Source organism: Canis lupus, chromosome 23 (assembly GCF_003254725.2).
Source record: "Canis lupus dingo isolate Sandy chromosome 23, ASM325472v2, whole genome shotgun sequence".
Classification (NCBI taxonomy): Eukaryota; Metazoa; Chordata; class Mammalia; order Carnivora; family Canidae; genus Canis; species Canis lupus.
The window spans coordinates 1,985,929-2,002,601 of NC_064265.1; the positions used below are offsets into that span (position 1 = coordinate 1,985,929).

General features: G+C 44.0%; 1 protein-coding gene across 13 annotated transcripts in view; it reads left to right on the top strand.

Moving 5' to 3' along the window:
• The window catches only part of ZNF445 (zinc finger protein 445), an 82,899-nt gene extending 67,081 nt beyond the window's left edge, over positions 1-15,818 (top strand). For 10 of the 13 annotated variants that reach the window (XM_049100011.1, XM_049100013.1, XM_049100008.1 and 7 more), the window contains 6 exons: positions 3,098-3,649; positions 5,932-6,100; positions 6,449-6,525; positions 6,819-6,945; positions 7,422-7,532; positions 8,348-15,818. In XM_049100011.1, coding sequence (XP_048955968.1) covers positions 3,221-3,649; positions 5,932-6,100; positions 6,449-6,525; positions 6,819-6,945; positions 7,422-7,532; positions 8,348-10,482 — 3,048 coding nt within the window. In that variant the 5' untranslated portion in view covers positions 3,098-3,220 and the 3' untranslated portion in view covers positions 10,483-15,818. The remainder of the gene's footprint in view (positions 1-3,097; positions 3,650-5,931; positions 6,101-6,448; positions 6,526-6,818; positions 6,946-7,421; positions 7,533-8,347) is intronic. The other 3 variants (XM_049100015.1, XM_049100016.1, XM_049100017.1) reach the window with 3 other exon arrangements.
• The last annotated feature ends 855 nt before the right edge of the window (positions 15,819-16,673 follow it).

Here is a 16,673-nt window from a genome sequence, read left to right on the forward strand (position 1 = left end):
CAGAGAGGCAGAGGCAGAGGCAGAGGGAGAGAGAGAAGCAAGGCTCCCTGCGGGGAGCCCAATTTGGGACTCGATCCCAAGACCCTGGGATCATGACCTGAGCGGAAGACAGATGCTCAACCACTGAGCCACCCAGGCATCCTGAGTGGTCTGGTTTCTTTGTATCCTCAACAGCATTTGGTGTTGCCACGTTTTATTTTAGCCATTCTGGTAGATGTATAGTGATTATGTTATTGTTGTTTTATTTTTTTTATTTTTGTTGTTGTTTTAATATGCATTTCCCTGATGGCTAATCATGTTGAACATTTTCTCATATGCTTATTTGTGTGTCCTCATTGGTGAAATATATCTTCATGTCTTTCGCCCATTTTCTTATGGGATTGTTTGCCCTTTTTACTGCTGAGAATTCTTATTATAGTCAGATATTAGTTCTTTGTCAGATATGTGGCTTGTAAATATTATCTTCCAATCTGTAGCTTGTCTTCTCATGCTCTCAACAAAGGTCTTCCTAGAGCAGGTTTTAAATTTTGATGAGGTTCAGTTTATCAGTTTTCCTTTTTATGGATCATGCTTTTAGTGTCAATTCTAATGACTGCCTAATCTTAGAGCCTAAAGATTTTCTCCTGTGAGGGATCCCTGGGTGGCGCAGCGGTTTGGCGCCTGCCTTTGGCCCAGGGTGCGATCCTGGAGACCCGGGATCGAATCCCACATCGGGCTCCCGGTGCATGGAGCCTGCTTCTCCCTCTGCCTGTGTCTCTCTCTGCCTCTCTCTCTCTCTCCGTGTGACTATCATGAATAAATAAATTAAAAAAAAAAAAAAAAGATTTTCTCCTGTGCTTTTTTCTAAAAGTTGCATACTTTCATATTTTTTTTTAAATTTTTTTTTTATTTTTATTTTTTATTTATGATAGGCACACAGTGAGAGAGAGAGAGGCAGAGACACAGGCAGAGGGAGAAGCAGGCTCCATGCACCAGGAGCCTGATGTGGGATTCGATCCCGGGTCTCCAGGATCGCGCCCTGGGCCAAAGGCAGGCGCCAAACCGCTGCACCACCCAGGGATCCCCAGTTTCATGTTTTATATTTAAGTCCAGGATTCATTTTGAATTGATTTTTGTGTAAGCTCTAAGGTTTACATTGGCCCTCATGATTTTGTCTATCAGTGTCCAGTTTCTCCATCAGTATTTAAGTATCCTTCCTCCTTTGAATTGGTTTTTGCACTTTTATAAAAAAAATCAGTTGGGCACATCAGTAGGGTAGACTCCTGCACAGCGGTGTGGCCTGCAGCATAAGCTCTTTGCCTAGATCTGAAGAAACAAACATTCACGGAGAGCCCAAAATGTGCCCAGGTTGTTTTTTCACTTAGACCCCACAGCCATACCCGTATTATACAGTGAGGCCACAGATATTTTAAGAGGTAAAGTGATGTCTCCATAGTTAGTTGATAAATGAGGTTGATTTGAACCCAGGTCAGTCTTAGTTCATGTCCTCTACTCTGTTACTAAGCTCTAGTGGCTCCTGAGTGTGGCTTAACCTTTGGATAGCCTCCATTAGCATGAATTACTAAAGGAAATAAGGAGTTTAGTAGAGGGCTGGGTTAGTAGTTTCCAAATTACACTTCTTAACCCATTGTTGGGGCCATAGTCATTTAAGGGATTCCTAATCAGCATTTGTTTTGTTTTTGAATTGCTTATTTGAGATATTTTAAATATATTAGTAAAGTCACATTTGATATTACAGACCAGTTGGGCATATTTGTATTGCAGGTTTTTCTTTTCCGCTGGTTTGTGTCTCTTCTTCCACCAATACCACAGTCTCTTTTAAGTTTTTATTGAAATTCCAGTTAGTTAACATAGTGTTATATTAGTTTCAGATGTACAATATAGTGATTCAGCACTTCCACACAACACCCTGTACCCAGTACAAGTACACAAAATAATGCATATCACCTATTTCCCCCCACCCCCCCCCAACATCTCTCCTCTGGTGACCATCAGTTTGTTAAAGACTGTTTCTTGGTTTGGTGCACATGTGCATGTGTACTTTCTCTCTCCCCCCCTTTTTGCTCATTTGTTTTGTTTCTTAAATTCCACATATGAATGAAATAATGGTATTTGCCTTTCTCTGACTGACTTAGTTCACTTAACATAATACTCTCTGGCTCCATCCACGTTGTTGCCAATGGCAAGATTTCATTCTTTTTGATGGCTGAGTAATACTCCATTGTATATCTATACCACATCTTCTTTATCTGTTCACCAGTCATTGGACACTTGGTCTGTTTCCATAATTTGGGTATTGTAGATAATGCTACCATAAATATTGGGGTGCATGTATCACTTTGAATTAGTGTTCTTGTATTTTTTTTTCAAGATTTTATTTATTTATTCATGAGAAAGAGAGAGGCAGAGACATAGGTAGAGGGAGAAGCACACTCCCCTCAGGGAGCCTGATGGCAGGACTTGATCCCAGGACCTCAGGATCACACCCTGAGCTGAAGCAGGTACTTGGCTGCTGAGCCACCCAGAGCCCCATGTTCTTGTATTCTTGGGGTAAATACCTACTATTGCACTTGGTAGATCTGTAGTCTTGATTATTGTATCTCTAAGTCTTGAAATTAAATAGATTTCTTCACACTTTATTCTAATTTTTAGAAACTGTTTTAGCTATTGTAATTCCTTTGCTTTTCCACGTAAATTTTAGGATAATCTTGTCTACATATACAAAAAACTTTGCTGAGATATTGATAGGAATAGCATTAATTCCGTGGATCTGGGGGAATATTGCCTCCTTTCTATGTCATCTTCCAGTATGTGATACGGTATGTATCCATTATTTAGATCTTCTTTGGTTTCTTTCATCAGCCATTTGTAATTTTTAGCATATAAGCCCTGTACACATTTTTGTGTATTCCGGAATATTTTCTTAGTTTATGGCATATGTGACAATCTAGCCCTCACCTGCTTCATATTGGCAGGCACGGCTGTGCAAATCTTCATATGCTCTCTTTTCATACATCCAAGGGTGATTCTGGCTACCGTGATCTAACTGTACCATCATTCTCACATCCCTCCTGAACAATAATATTGTTTATTTTAGTCTCTTGCCAGTGACATCTGATGTCCCAGCAAAGTGCTGAATAACTACTCCTGAGGTCCCAGCAGCGACACGGCTAACATAGAATTGGTGTGCACTCTGCTGGGTAGACTCTGAGCAGGAGTGATGCCTCCAGGTAGGTGGTATGCAGTTCATCCAGCTCAGGCCCAGGCTTCAAGGGAACGAGGGCGTCTTCAGATGGTAAAGAAGGAAGAAGAGGATGAAGGCTATACTTCAGTGCAGGCTGCCAGGCCACAGACACTCAACCGTTCTGGCCAGGAGCTGTTTCGCCAGCTCTTCAGGCAGCTTCGCTACTATGAATCTTCTGGGCCCCTAGAGACTTTCAGCCGGCTCCGGGAGCTCTGCCGCTGGTGGCTGAGGCCTGACATTCTCTCCAAGGCCCAGATCCTGGAGCTGCTGGTGCTGGAGCAGTTCCTGAGCATCTTGCCTGGGGAACTCCGGACCTGGGTACAGCTGCATCACCCTGAGAGTGGTGAGGAGGCTGTGGCCCTGCTGGAAGAGCTGCTGAGGGACCTTGATGGGACACCATGGAGGGTGAGTGTGAGCAAGTGTGTGATGCCCAGAGAACTCTGCCTGTCAGTCAGCCAGCTTGTCTAGAGTGGGTCTGTTGGGCCTCCGAACCCTCAGCATTGAGGAAGGCAGGAAATGTCTTCCCTTTTCATTCCCACAACACCTGAACAGCTGAGAGATGGACCCTGAGCCAAGGACGTTTTAGCAGGCAACTTCCTGGAGGACAGTCAGCTCCAGGAAGAGGGTCTGTAGATAACAGTAATGAGCTTTTGGATGCAGTGACTTACATGCAAGTCCATTTCCATGTATCTAAGTTGACTTGATGCTGACCTGTGAAGTGGGAGTGATGTGTCTCTTGCTTGTTAGAGTCAGGACTCTTGGCTTCTGAGTACATGGTAAGACCTATAAATTCAGTGCACTCATAACATATTCTTTCTTTTTTAGTAAGCTTTTGAGAATTTGTTCTGTGCAGGAATCAGGAGTAAAAAAAGAGTATCGAGGGTCAATCCAGGGCCTAGAAATTGGAAGACTTTATTTCACAGCTTCACTCCTCTTGCTCACATTCTTTCAGAACATCAGTTTATTGAAAAGAATATGCAAAACTGATCTAACAATGAGAACAGTGTATATTTGAATGTCCACCATCTGCCCAGCCCCGGCCTTAGCACTGGGAAAGAGCTGTGACTGCCCCACACAGGCGAGCTTCTCAATGCTTCCTGTAGCTTTGGAGTTTTTATTTATTTTTTTTTTTTAAGAGCATTTATCATTTTTATAGACTTCTTTAAAATTTTTTTTCAATAAAAATATATGTAATTCCACATATATATAATTTATGCATAAGTGAAAATTACCTTTACGATTTCTGAAACATATTTGACATACTCTTCTCCCAAATATAATCTCAAATTAAGTCAATCAAGTAACACATCTGACTGAATATCTGCCATCAGTAAATGATAATAAATCAGTGCAAGGTATGACTATTTAAAAAGAAAACCTTTGTGCTTAACATTGGTTACAATTTAAAAAAAATCTAAAAGAACATTTATGATTTTTACCAAAATACCAAGATGTTCTAAATGATTGAAAAATAACTGATTAAAGCAAATTAGGTACATAGTAGGTACAGAATTGTGGCTTGGTTACATTTAATTCTTTTAGAGCTACATGTAAGGTTTGAAAATCCCTGAAAACATTGCCAAATGTTCATACAAGGCCTACCTGGTTGAAAGCTAGTCAGAAATTAGAAAACAAAATGGACTGGGAGGACATCTCCCAAATTCTGAAAATGAACGGAATGGCTCAAGATACACATAAATATCATAATCACCCTTTGGTTCATATGAATTGAGCAACTAGGACCCAAGAAATTTTGTTCTTAGACTCATTGGGCTGTCTGCTTCCACCTTTGTATTGTTTCTGTATTATCTTTTTGGTAGGGAATGAGAGGAACCAGGTCATCATCTTTAGGCTGTAGCTCGGTATCACATGTTTACAGCCTCTGGCCAAGAATCATCCAATCAGTGGAATCAATGTCTTGGCCACGGGACCAGAAAAAACTTGAAAGTTCATTGGCTATAAGCTTCTTATACTCATTTCCACATCAGGGATAGCCTTGCCTCAGAGACTGGAACCATTTGAAGTCCCAGGGCAAAGAGTGCCTCTTTCCAAGTCTCTGCCTGGAGGGGCACTGCCAGTTTTTGTACCTGAGACTTTCTCTTCTGTGGTTCCATGGCTGACCCTCACAAGTAGCATTGCCTCTCTGGCAGTGTTACTGTCTTAGTCAGATTTACGTCTGGGACCTGTGCCACTTCTTTGAGGTTACTTTGCTTAACAGTGCCTGGAGCAGGGCCTGATACTTATAGATGTTATCTATCTGCATCTCTGCTGTGAACCATTATCATTTAACTCAGGGGTAAATTTCTTCTCTCTCATTTCTAAGTTCCAGACCAGAGGTGGGAGCTGAGGGGCTAATGGGGAGGTGTCACTGCAGCCCCTTAGGCCTTACAGCACTGCCTTGCTGGATGCCTCCCTGTGTTGTAGCCAGAATCTGGTTCCACCTATGTCCTTCATGGCCCACACGAGAGCCCAGGGAAGCTGAGGGCTGAGGGGTTCCCCCCTGGGCTTTCTCTTCCTCCTTTCCCTCTGCCTGTAGGTAACAAAAGGCCTGGTTTGCCTTCCTCTGGGTCCCTGCTTTTAAAGATTGGCCATGTGGCCTCTTGTCTGGGTTTGCTCAGAGGGATCCTCAAGACTAGATCCCCCATGATACCCATGGGGATCCTCTCACATCATTTTCTTCTTACCAGGACCCAGCCCTTGCTCAGAGCCCAGACGTGCATTGGATGGGTACAGGAGCCCTGCAAGCCTCACAGATATGGCCCCCTGCTTCACCTCTCAGGAGCGACTCTACTCTTGGGGACTACCTGGAGCCTCCCTATGAAACAGGAGTGTGTCACTTCCTGGCTAGGCAATCCGGTACTTGACATCTAGCTCTAAGACCCCAGCTGTATGCCACACATCCCAAAATAGTATTGTCATTTCACCATCTGTCCTCTCTTGGGAATCCCTTTCAGTTTTGGCACTTAGCCCTGTGTCCTTTCTACCTTTCTGTGACCCATGTCTACCTAGCTCCTCCTCCCTTTGCACCCCCTACACCTCACTCCCCAGCCCTCAGCAAACACTGGGGAAATGTGGAATGGGTGTTTAACAGTTGTCCATACCTGCTTGTAGGCCCAGGAATCCTCTGGGGGGGAAGAGTGGACCTCCTCAGTGGGGTGCCAAGAGCTGGGCTACCTTCTCTCATGGCTCTTTCTTCTCCCTTAGAGCCCCCTGTTGCCCAGGTGCCTGCCCTTTCCCAGAGAGAAGGGTGCCCAGGAGACCTGTTGACAGCTCAGCCTCAGGTGAGCCACAAGACCTTGGGCCTTCATGACATCTCAGCATTGCTGCCTAATGGAATCATTGAGGCTTCTCCTCATCTTGAGTCTGTGTGTCCAGTAACCTCATATCCAAAGACTCAGATCCTGGAGACCAGATTATCCCCCTTGAGCCCAGAGCTCTTTTGCTGGGTGGTGGTCTTCTCTTTTACCCTTACCGGGTCCATATGTGCTCACTCAGGACCTGCTCCCTTCCCCTGCCCCCTCCTAATAGCCAGGAGTTATAGACTGACTCTCAGACATAAGACTGTGTTTTTCAGGAGGCTGTGACTTTCAAGGACGTGGAAGTGACCTTCTCACAGGATGAGTGGGGATGGCTGGACCCTGCTGAGAGAAACTTGTACAGGGATGTGATGCTGGAGAATTACAGGAACATGGTTTCTCTGGGTAAGGCATTGATACCCATGCTTCTACCTACTTTTACTTCTATCTTATTATTATTATGGTGTCTAGACATGGACCTGGCCTGGCTTTGACCCTGGCTCTATCACCTAGTCTCCTCTCTTGAAATATGATGATAATGATACCTGTTTGCTGGATTATTGTAAAGGTTAAAAATCATATATGTCAAATTCATAGTTAGATATCCCAAAAATGTTGATTGAACTGATTGAGTTGTCTTGTGGCTCCCACCTTCAAAGAATCCTAGTGATCCTTTTGGCTGTGACTTCTTTCAGCCTCTTTTGTCTCTGCTCAGAGCTGTTGGAAATAGCTGTCTGGGCCTCCTGTCCTGGCTTCCTCCACCAGCCTCCCTGGCCTTGCCCTTGTCCTTGCCAGGACCTCAGGCCTGAGAAGGTCCTGGAGAATAGATCTGTATGATTTATCTACCCTTCCATCTCATCCCATGTCCTTCTCTTCTGCAGTGGGACCATTCGCCAAACCTATTCTGATTTCCTGGCTGGAGGCAAGGGAGCCATGGGGCCTGGATGTCCAGGGAGCTCAGCCTAAGGGGAATCCAGGTGTTGCCCTTGCAGGTGAGTTCCAGAGAACCTCTGTATCCTACTCCTCTCACATCTACTCTTCTCTTTCTTAAGTCTTTTACACTAACTAAGTCACAGAGAACATACTTTGTTGTTTGCTAGAAGGAAGATCCTTAACAAGTATTGCTAAGGAGTGCTGGGCTTCTGGGTCTCTCCCCTCTGGACTGACCTATTAGACGTTTGTTTCTGGCCCTGCCCCTTCCCCAGAAGCCTTTTCAGTAATTGTTCTTGCCCATTGGGGCTTCACTGTTGCACTGTTTTCTATTTAGTGATGCTACTCCTCATCCCTCTGCTGTATTCCTGCTGGCCTTGGCTCATGCCCACCCCTTTGAGCTCTAAAGAGCCCTAATCCCACTACTGCTCTTCTTCTTCGCCCCTATGAGAAGCTTGACTTCCAGTTCTTTCTGCCAGTCTTCCATGGTCCTCCTCCCTAGAGCTCTTGAGTGCGTTGGTCTTCTTATCCTCATATACCATGATTCCTCTCCCCTCTCTTACTGTTTAACATTCATTTATTGGCTGTGTTATTCAGCTAAATGTGATTTCTGTGTATGTTCAGCTGCTGTGCACACCTTTTCCTTCTCCCTTCCCTGTCATCTGGAACATTCTTCCATGTTTTGCCTTCCCAGACTATTTGGTAAAGATACTGACAATCAAGCAAAAGCCTCACTGCCCAAGATTGTGGCTCTTTATTATTTATTTGTTTGTGTGTGTACTTGTTTGTCTGTCCGTCCATCCATCCGTCCTTTGCTGCTTTCTGCATTCCTGAGTATGGAAAAGAGAACATTGTCTTGTGTTTTATTTTGTGTCAGGAGGTGAGCTTCAGATAAAAACAAACAAGTTCGTCTTAAAACATGAACCTTTGGAAGAAGCAGAAACCTTAGCTGTGCCGTCAGACTGTTGTGTGATGAGTGTTTTTGAAGGAATGGGCCTCAGAGACTCTTTTGAACAGAAGACCAGACTAAAGGAACAATGTGGAAACCCCATACAAGTAAGAGTTAAGAAAGAAGAGACCAATTTCAGTCACAGGACAGGAAAAGAATCTGAAGAATCGGGAAGAAGTACTAGTTGTAATTTAAAACATACTACATATTTGAGAGTTCCCAGAAGAAAGCGATCCCTTAAACATGGCTGTGGCAGACACTTCAAAGGGAGTTCATACCACTATGATTACAAGGAATATGGGAAAGGGCTCAGGCACATAGTTGGTGGATTTAGCCTGCATCAGCGAATTTATCCTGGACTAAAAGGAAATACAAAGGATTCACATGGGAAAGACTTCAGCATTAGCTCACATGGGCAGAATCTTCACATGGTGGGGACATTGTATAAGTGCAGTGACTGTGGGAGGACCTTCAGTCATAGCTCCCATCTTGCCTGTCATCAGAGACTTCACACTCAGGAGAAACCATTTCATTGCAGAGTTTGTGGGAAAGCCTTTAGGTGGAGCTCAAACTGTGTGCGACATGAAAAGATTCACACTGGAGTGAAACCTTATAAATGTAGTTTATGTGACAAGGCTTTCCGACGCATGTCTGCCTACCGTCTACACCAGGAAACTCATGCTAAGCAGAAATTTCTCGAGCCTAATCAGTTTGAGGAAGCTCTCATCTATGGCCCAGGATTTGATCATCATTTGAGAGACCAAAGTAGAGGGAAACCCTTTGACTGCAGCCAGTGTAGGAAATCCTTCCACTGTAAATCGTATGTTGTTGAACATCAGAGGATCCACACTCAGGAGAAACCTTATAAATGTACCAAATGTAGGAAAACCTTTAGGTGGAGATCAAACTTTACTCGTCATATGAGAATGCACCAGGAAGAAAATTTCTATGATCAAGACAAATGTAGAGAAGACTTCAGACCAACCTCCAGTTGCAGTCAGCCCCAGAGTGCTCCTGCTACAGAGAAATCTTTTCCTTGTCAGCAGTGTGGGAAAACTTTTACTCGAAAAAAATCCCTCATTAATCATCAGAGAATTCACACAGGTGAGAAGCCATACAGATGTAGTGAATGTGCAAAAGAGTTTACCCATCGGTCGGCCTTTATTGCTCATAAGAAGCAGCATATCATTCAGAGAAAACCTGAGGATGGGCCATCTTATAGTCAGGACAGCGTGTTCCAGGTTCCTCAGAGTAGTCACAACACAGAGGAAGCCTACAAATGTAGCCAGTGTGGCAAAGCCTTCCGTAATCACTCGTTCCTCCTCATCCATCAGAGAATTCACACCAGAGAGAAGCCTTACAAGTGCAAGGAATGTGGGAAAGCTTTCAGATGGAGTTCTAACCTCTCCCGTCATCAGAGAATTCACTCTCTGGAAAAACAGTATGAGTATCGTGAAAATGGAAACACACCAAATCTGCAGCCACAAATCCTCCCTGGTGAGAAACCTTTTTGGTGCCAAGAATGTGGAAAAACTTTTACACGTAAAAGAAGTCTTTTAGATCATAACGGAATACACAGTGGAGAGAAGCGCTATAAATGTAATCTGTGTGGGAAATCTTATGATAGAAAACATCGCCTTGTTAATCATCAGAGAATCCACACTAAAGAGAGACCTTTTAAATGTCAGTGGTGTGGGAAAGATTTCATTGGAAGACATACCCTCTGCATTCATCAGAGAAAACACACCAGAGTGGCACAGTCTGAATGCAGCCTGGCTGGGTTGTCTTCCAGCCAGGATACAAAGGTGAGTTTACAGGAATTAGAACCAAGTGAGGAGAAGCCCCTTGAAGATTCTGAGGAAGCTTGTGACCAGAGCATACCCATTGGGAAAAAATGCCACAAGTGTAGCACCTGTGGAAAAATTTTTAGCAAAAGCTCACAACTTATTAGCCACAAGAGATTTCATACTCGAGAGAGGCCCTTCAAATGCAGAGAGTGTGGGAAGACCTTCAGGTGGTCTTCAAATTTGGCTCGGCATATGAAAAACCACATTAGAGATTAGCTTGGGATCTGACAGTGGGGAAAAGGGGTTCCTAGCAGCACTGCTAAAGAACCCTTAATTGTGGGCAGTGTGGGGAAAACCTTCACAAAGGATCTAGCCTTTTCTATTTTCAAAGCTGGTGGCAGAGAATTCTGAGGATTCAAAAACTCAGGGCACCTGCTTTCCTACCTGCTGGGCCACGTGATGCTGGGGAAGAACAGCAGCCTCTTTATTGGGGCCCTTCTGGAGGCTCGGGCCCCAGGAGCGGCCTTTGCAGAGTGGCATGGAGCCCCTAGCCAGGTATAAGTCTAAAAGCAGATAGCGTTGCCCTTTGTGGTTTGACAAAATACCTATAATGTAATGGGCTTTGCTGCTGGGGAGGGGCCAATTGGATCCTGTGGTGGTGCATATTCTGTTTGACCTTACAAGCAGCAGCAGCAGCAGCAGCAGCAAAAACTCCTACTAGTCTCCTCAGATGCCTCCTGGGAGTTCTGGCTGCAGCTTTGGACTTCATATCTTGCTTTGGTATCTGCCACGGGCATAGAGTAATCTCAGCAGCCCATGGAGGAGAGCAGAGTTGGACTCAATCACCTGGAAGGGTGGGGCTCTCACATTGCCCCATTGCTGTCTCTACCCTACCCCACTGCATGGGCAGCAACAGGCCATCTATTCATCAGAAATGTGCTGAGTACCTCCCATATGCCAGGCACTGTTGTGTGTTCCAGAGACCTAGGAGTGACCAGAACAGACAAAAGATCTGCTGTCTTGGATCTTTACAGACAATAAACAAATGAGACAAATAGTAGTTGAGAAGGTGATATATGTTTTGGACAAAATGAGAGAAGAGTGAGAGGCAGTACTGGATTAGGAGGAGGGTTGCGATTTTAAGTAGGCTGGTTAAGGAGTGCTTCAGCAGAGAAGGTGAAACTTGAGCAAATACCTGGAGGTTAGGGCATGAACCCTGTGGGTCTCTAGATCAAGGCACAGGAGGTGGAATCTTATCTGTAGTCCTTGGAGAATGGCAGGCAGGTCCCTGGGCTAGAGTGGAGTGAACTTGCAGAAGAGCAGGCCCCAGAGAGGTAGTGGGCCAAGCCATGTGAGTATCATGGGTGCCCACTGGGTCTGGAGCTGCCTCAAAGGGAGGGAGGGAGCTTTGGGACAGTTTTGAGTTGAGGAATGATGTAGTCTGAATCTGAATTACATTTTTATGAGGTTAACCACAGACCCAAGGGCTCAGTGAGATTAAATAGCTTAGAGATTTTTATGCAGTTATCTCTGCTGCCAGTTTCCATGAATGGGACCCTCTTCTCTCCCCTCAAAGGGTCTGAATTTTCTATAAGACCTCCAGTTCTCAATAGTTGTGAACATTTAACTATTGTGCTTGCATCTCTAATTTCTGCACACTGCAGGGACCTTCTAACCCTCATGTAGCTTTCTTCGCACATTGGATCCGGTGCTGATATCGGGTTCAACCCAATGGTACCAGTTCACATGATTGGTGCCCTCTGGAGAAAAGGTGGCCTGGTGGGGTTGGCCCCATCTCATTTGCCAACTTGAAGCAAAAAGAATTAGCTCAGTGGCAGGGTAAAGGAGTGATTTTTCTAAAATTCGTGTAAGTAGTCATTGCTTCTGGTTATTGAAGAGCTCACATTATGAATATAAGGATAAAATATCTCACTTGATAGTAGAGCACCATCTCAGACTACATTTTACTGCGTGAGTTGGGGCAGACTGGTGCAGCAGGTCATTTTTTGTAGTGAGAAGAAACCAACCTGGAAAATGTCCTTTCAGTAGAGTGCAAGTAATCTTATCCTTCTTGGATTGTTGTGGGCAGGTGAAAATGAAGACTCTGATACTTTGTGGTGATATCACATGGAATAGCCAGAGGTGGGGACTAGGGGCAGACATGGTGTTCGTGTCTGGTCCCCATTCAGCTTTGTATTCAGGGGAGTTCGGTAATCCTGGCTCTGCATCATTTTCCTACAGCAGCTGTCCATGGAAATTGGGTGTCCCATCACTGGTCTAGTACCAAAAACTGGCTCTAGAAGTGGCTGGGCAGGCACCAGAGTCCCATGTGCTGAGTCCAGGGTCATGGGATGGCCAGGCTCAGTGTGCCTTTTCTTGGCATGATCTTGGACAGGTCACTGAGCATCTGCATCTATTTTCTCGCATGTAAAACGAGTAATTAAATTGTTCCCTGATTCTTAGGATTGGCAAAGGAGGGCTTGGTGTGCAAAGGTTCAGGGTGAAGTAGCTGATCTTTAGGACCACAGTCCTCACAGAACTGCAGCTCTGAGTCAGCTTGAGCTTCAAGTGAGTTTGTGCTACAACCACGGAAATACCCCTTTTCTGTCCATATTCCTCCCACCCTCCTGCCCAACTCCTTGTGCCACTGTCACCCCACAGACTTCCTGCGCCAATAGCGGTTTTCTACTGCCATTTTTATAAAGTGGGATATACTTATTTTTAAACATTCAAATCAAATTTTCAAGTGTACAAAGAAGTAAAAATCAACAGAAATGCCTCTATACTGAGGTAAGCCTTTAATATTTTGGGATTGTACTGATGGGGTCTGTTCAAGAACCTGAATTTTTAAATAATTTTATGAGTCATATATGATTATTATAGAAATACTAGTAAATACAGATTAGCTAAAGGAAGAGGTCTCACTACTTTAGCTAACTACTTAACATTTTGGTGTAATCGGTGTTGGATTTAACTCCTTGCTTGCCCCTGAACACCCCTGGACTGGCTGTCCTGTGCTGTCTATCTTCACTAGGAGTGTAGACCCTATCCATGCTGGCCCAGGTCCTCATCCTTCAAGCTAATAATCCTCGTCGTCCCTAATCTTCATCTGTCAAAGACCTCTCTCCTGGCCCCACCTCTTTTGATGCCTGTATCTTATTCTGCTAGGTGTCCAGGTTTTCAAGAGCTAGGCCTGCCTCTGCAGCCAACCTCCACTCTGGAGGCCAGGCTTGGGTGCTTATTTATCTGTTTGCTGTACAGAGACTTTGTAAAAAAAATTACCTGAACTAGTTCAGCTGAGTCAGGATTGGCGTGCTTTGAGGGGGCCTTGAGATGAGTCCATCTTGATGGACTGGAGGTCACCCATAGGTGCACCACCACAGTTCAGCTCTGGGTGGTCCCAAGCCATGTGGCTTCAATTGACAATTTCTGACTGCCCTAGCCACCAATTCTCATGTTGTGCCCCATTCTGGCCTGGAGAACATGCAGGCTTCTTTGAACCCTGCCTTGCTTGCTTTTGCTGCCTAGGAAGAACCGAAGTTGGAGCAGGGAGAACCAGAGGGCTGGGACTCCCCCAGAGATGAGTAAGTATTGGAAAGTCTTTGAATCAGTTGTTCAGTGTGGTTGACCACCACCTCGCTGACAGACCATCAGCCCACACAGAGACATGTACATAGAAGAAAGCACGGGAAATAGGGGTTAATATGGACCATCTCACACTCCTCAAGATGACAAGCTTTACAAGCCCTAGCATGGGTACCTGTGTGGAACAGTGGGAATTCCCTGTGCAAGTGGGAGTGGGAGTGGAAGTTGTGATAGCTCCTGTGCCAGGTAGTCTGCAAAATCTTATAATGGTGTGCGTACCACCAGCAGTCCTACTCCTGTATAAACCCTAGAGGAACTTCATGTGTAGAGGGACATTTGTATAAAACTGTTCATTGCTGTATTGTTCGTTGCAGTATTGTTTTAGGTAACAAGAAGGGGAAAAGCCTAAATGTCCATCAACAGGAAAAAGAAAAAACAGGAAAATGATTCAAAATATTCTCTGTGTATTGGTCCATGGTGTTTTTGGTACTTTGGCAAGAGAATATGAAAGAGCTAGAATTACATCTTTAAACATAGATAAATAAAAACTGCTGAGAAAGTTGCAGAAGTTATGTAAATATGTCATTTATGTAAAATTAAACATACTGTGTATCTGTGGGCACATTATTTAAACTTAATTTGTGTTTCACTTTTTTAATGAAATGGGATAGTATTTGCCAACCTCACAAGATAATTGGGGGTGGAGAATGGTTCATGAAATAATGCATGTAATAAAGTGTTTTAATTAGTGGCTGGCATGTAAGCATTGTTGGCATATAGTAAGTAATGTTATTACTGTTTTGCACAATAATATATTCCTGTGGATTCAATTATATGATGAAGAGTATAAAGTCATGTATTGGAATGTTGTGTGAAAGTCGTGTTCTGCCTTTTCAGGGCGGGAGCTGCTGATGGAATAAGGGAGGATATGTGGAAGCTGCAGTTGTGTTTTATTTCACTTTAAAAATTGTTGTAGGTGAGTCATACGTTGCTTAACAGGATAGTGTGGTTTTTTTTCACTGTTTAAAATACTTAAGAATAAAAATGTTTATAAGCATGGACTCTGGCATCTTACGATTTTATAGAATTCCTGGTTCTGCCATTTATATACTGTTACTTAGAGTGAGCCATTTAATAATCTCTCAAGGCTTTAGTTTCCTCACCTACAAAAATCAGCAATAAATAAATGGCTATTAGTAAAGGAATGGTTCAACAGTTCTGATGTATCTATGATGGAATACCATGCATCCGTGAAAATGATTGAAAATATTTTCTGTGTATTGGTCCATGTTGTCCAAGACATACAGTTTATAGGAAAGTATGCGCTCTATTTTCTTTAACCTTTTTGCCTAAAAGTAGGAAGTGAAGCTTTAGACTCAAAAGTTTAAGAAATGGGGGGAAAAGCTTAGGTAATGGGATCCTGTGGATGGAGATGTTTAGTCAGCTATTCCATTTTATTAGGCAAGTGAAGAAAGGTGACTAAATCGCTTATATGCCCAACTGGCACACCTATTTAGTTAATGCTAACTCTGTAGAATAGCAAAGAGGACTTCTATCACCCAGGTTATAGTCAGGAGCCAGAAACCATACCAATTAATTTAAGAAAAAGAATTTAGAATTGTTTAGGAGATATATCTAAATAACTAAAAACGCAAAAAAAATCCTAGTATATATCATGGAGGTGTAGTGACTTGAGACCTGGTACCACCCCAAGGCTGGGGGAACTTTAATGGAGACTCACCCCATTTCTGATGTTTAACCACTGACAGTTTTCAATCCCTCTCCCTCCCCACTTTTGCCTGATACCTGAGCAAGCTGATAAAGCCCAGGCACTCCCTCAGCACTTGAGGTGAAGTTTATGCAAACCCTGGCTTTTTCTATTACCCTGGAAGCCCAAACCCCTAACCACAATAAAAATCAGAGCCATTTGCCCCTCCTTGCAATCAGTGTAAACTGACTGGCTTGGATGTCTGTTTTGCTCTTCCCAGAGAGCCACATGTGAATAATAAAATTTTCTCATGACCTTATTGATGTGTGTACTGTCATTTGTCTTGACATCTGAATCAGTTTGGGGTGGTGGGACACTGATCACACCTCCACGGAGCAAACTACAAAGCAGGAACAAAGAATTGTTAAAGGTAGGACGTTGGAAGAGACTACCTGTAGAGCTGAACTCAGACCTACATGGAGGAGAGCACTGCTGGGCTGGAGCTGGGCTGAATCAGAAGGAGGGCCCTATGGTGACAGAACTGCAAGCTGGACCCAGTTGCTGCTACCAGAGGGAATTGCCACTGCTAGAGTAAAGAAGCATTGGGAACAGGAGGCAGTGCCCACATACACACAAAAACCCTCCTCTTTGTATTAGGGTTCTTCAGAGGAACAGACCTAATATGATGTGTGTATACATATGGAAAGAGATACATGGAATTGTTTCATGTGATTCCAGAGGCAGGCAAGTCAAAAATCTGCAGGATGGGCCAGCAGACTGGAGACCCAGGAGAGTTAATATTCCTGTTCTGATCTGCGAGCTGACTGTTGTAGAACCAGGAAGAGCCAGTGTTGCAGATGAAGTCCAAAGGCAGCCTCCTGGAGAATTCTTTCTTGCCCCGGGGGGGGGAGAGGGGGCAGTCTTTCTGTTCTATGCAGGCCTTCAACTGATTTGATGAGACACATCCACATAATGGAAACTATCTTCTTTACTCAAAGCTCATCAATTTAAATCTTACCCAGAAATACTCAACATATTCAAAATACTGTTGGACCAAATATCTGAGCACTCTGTATCCAGCCAAGTTGACACACAATCACAGTTCTTCAACACTGCAGATTTTAACATTTCCTGATACCAGAACCTGATGGGGAAATAGCTGGCAAAATAGATG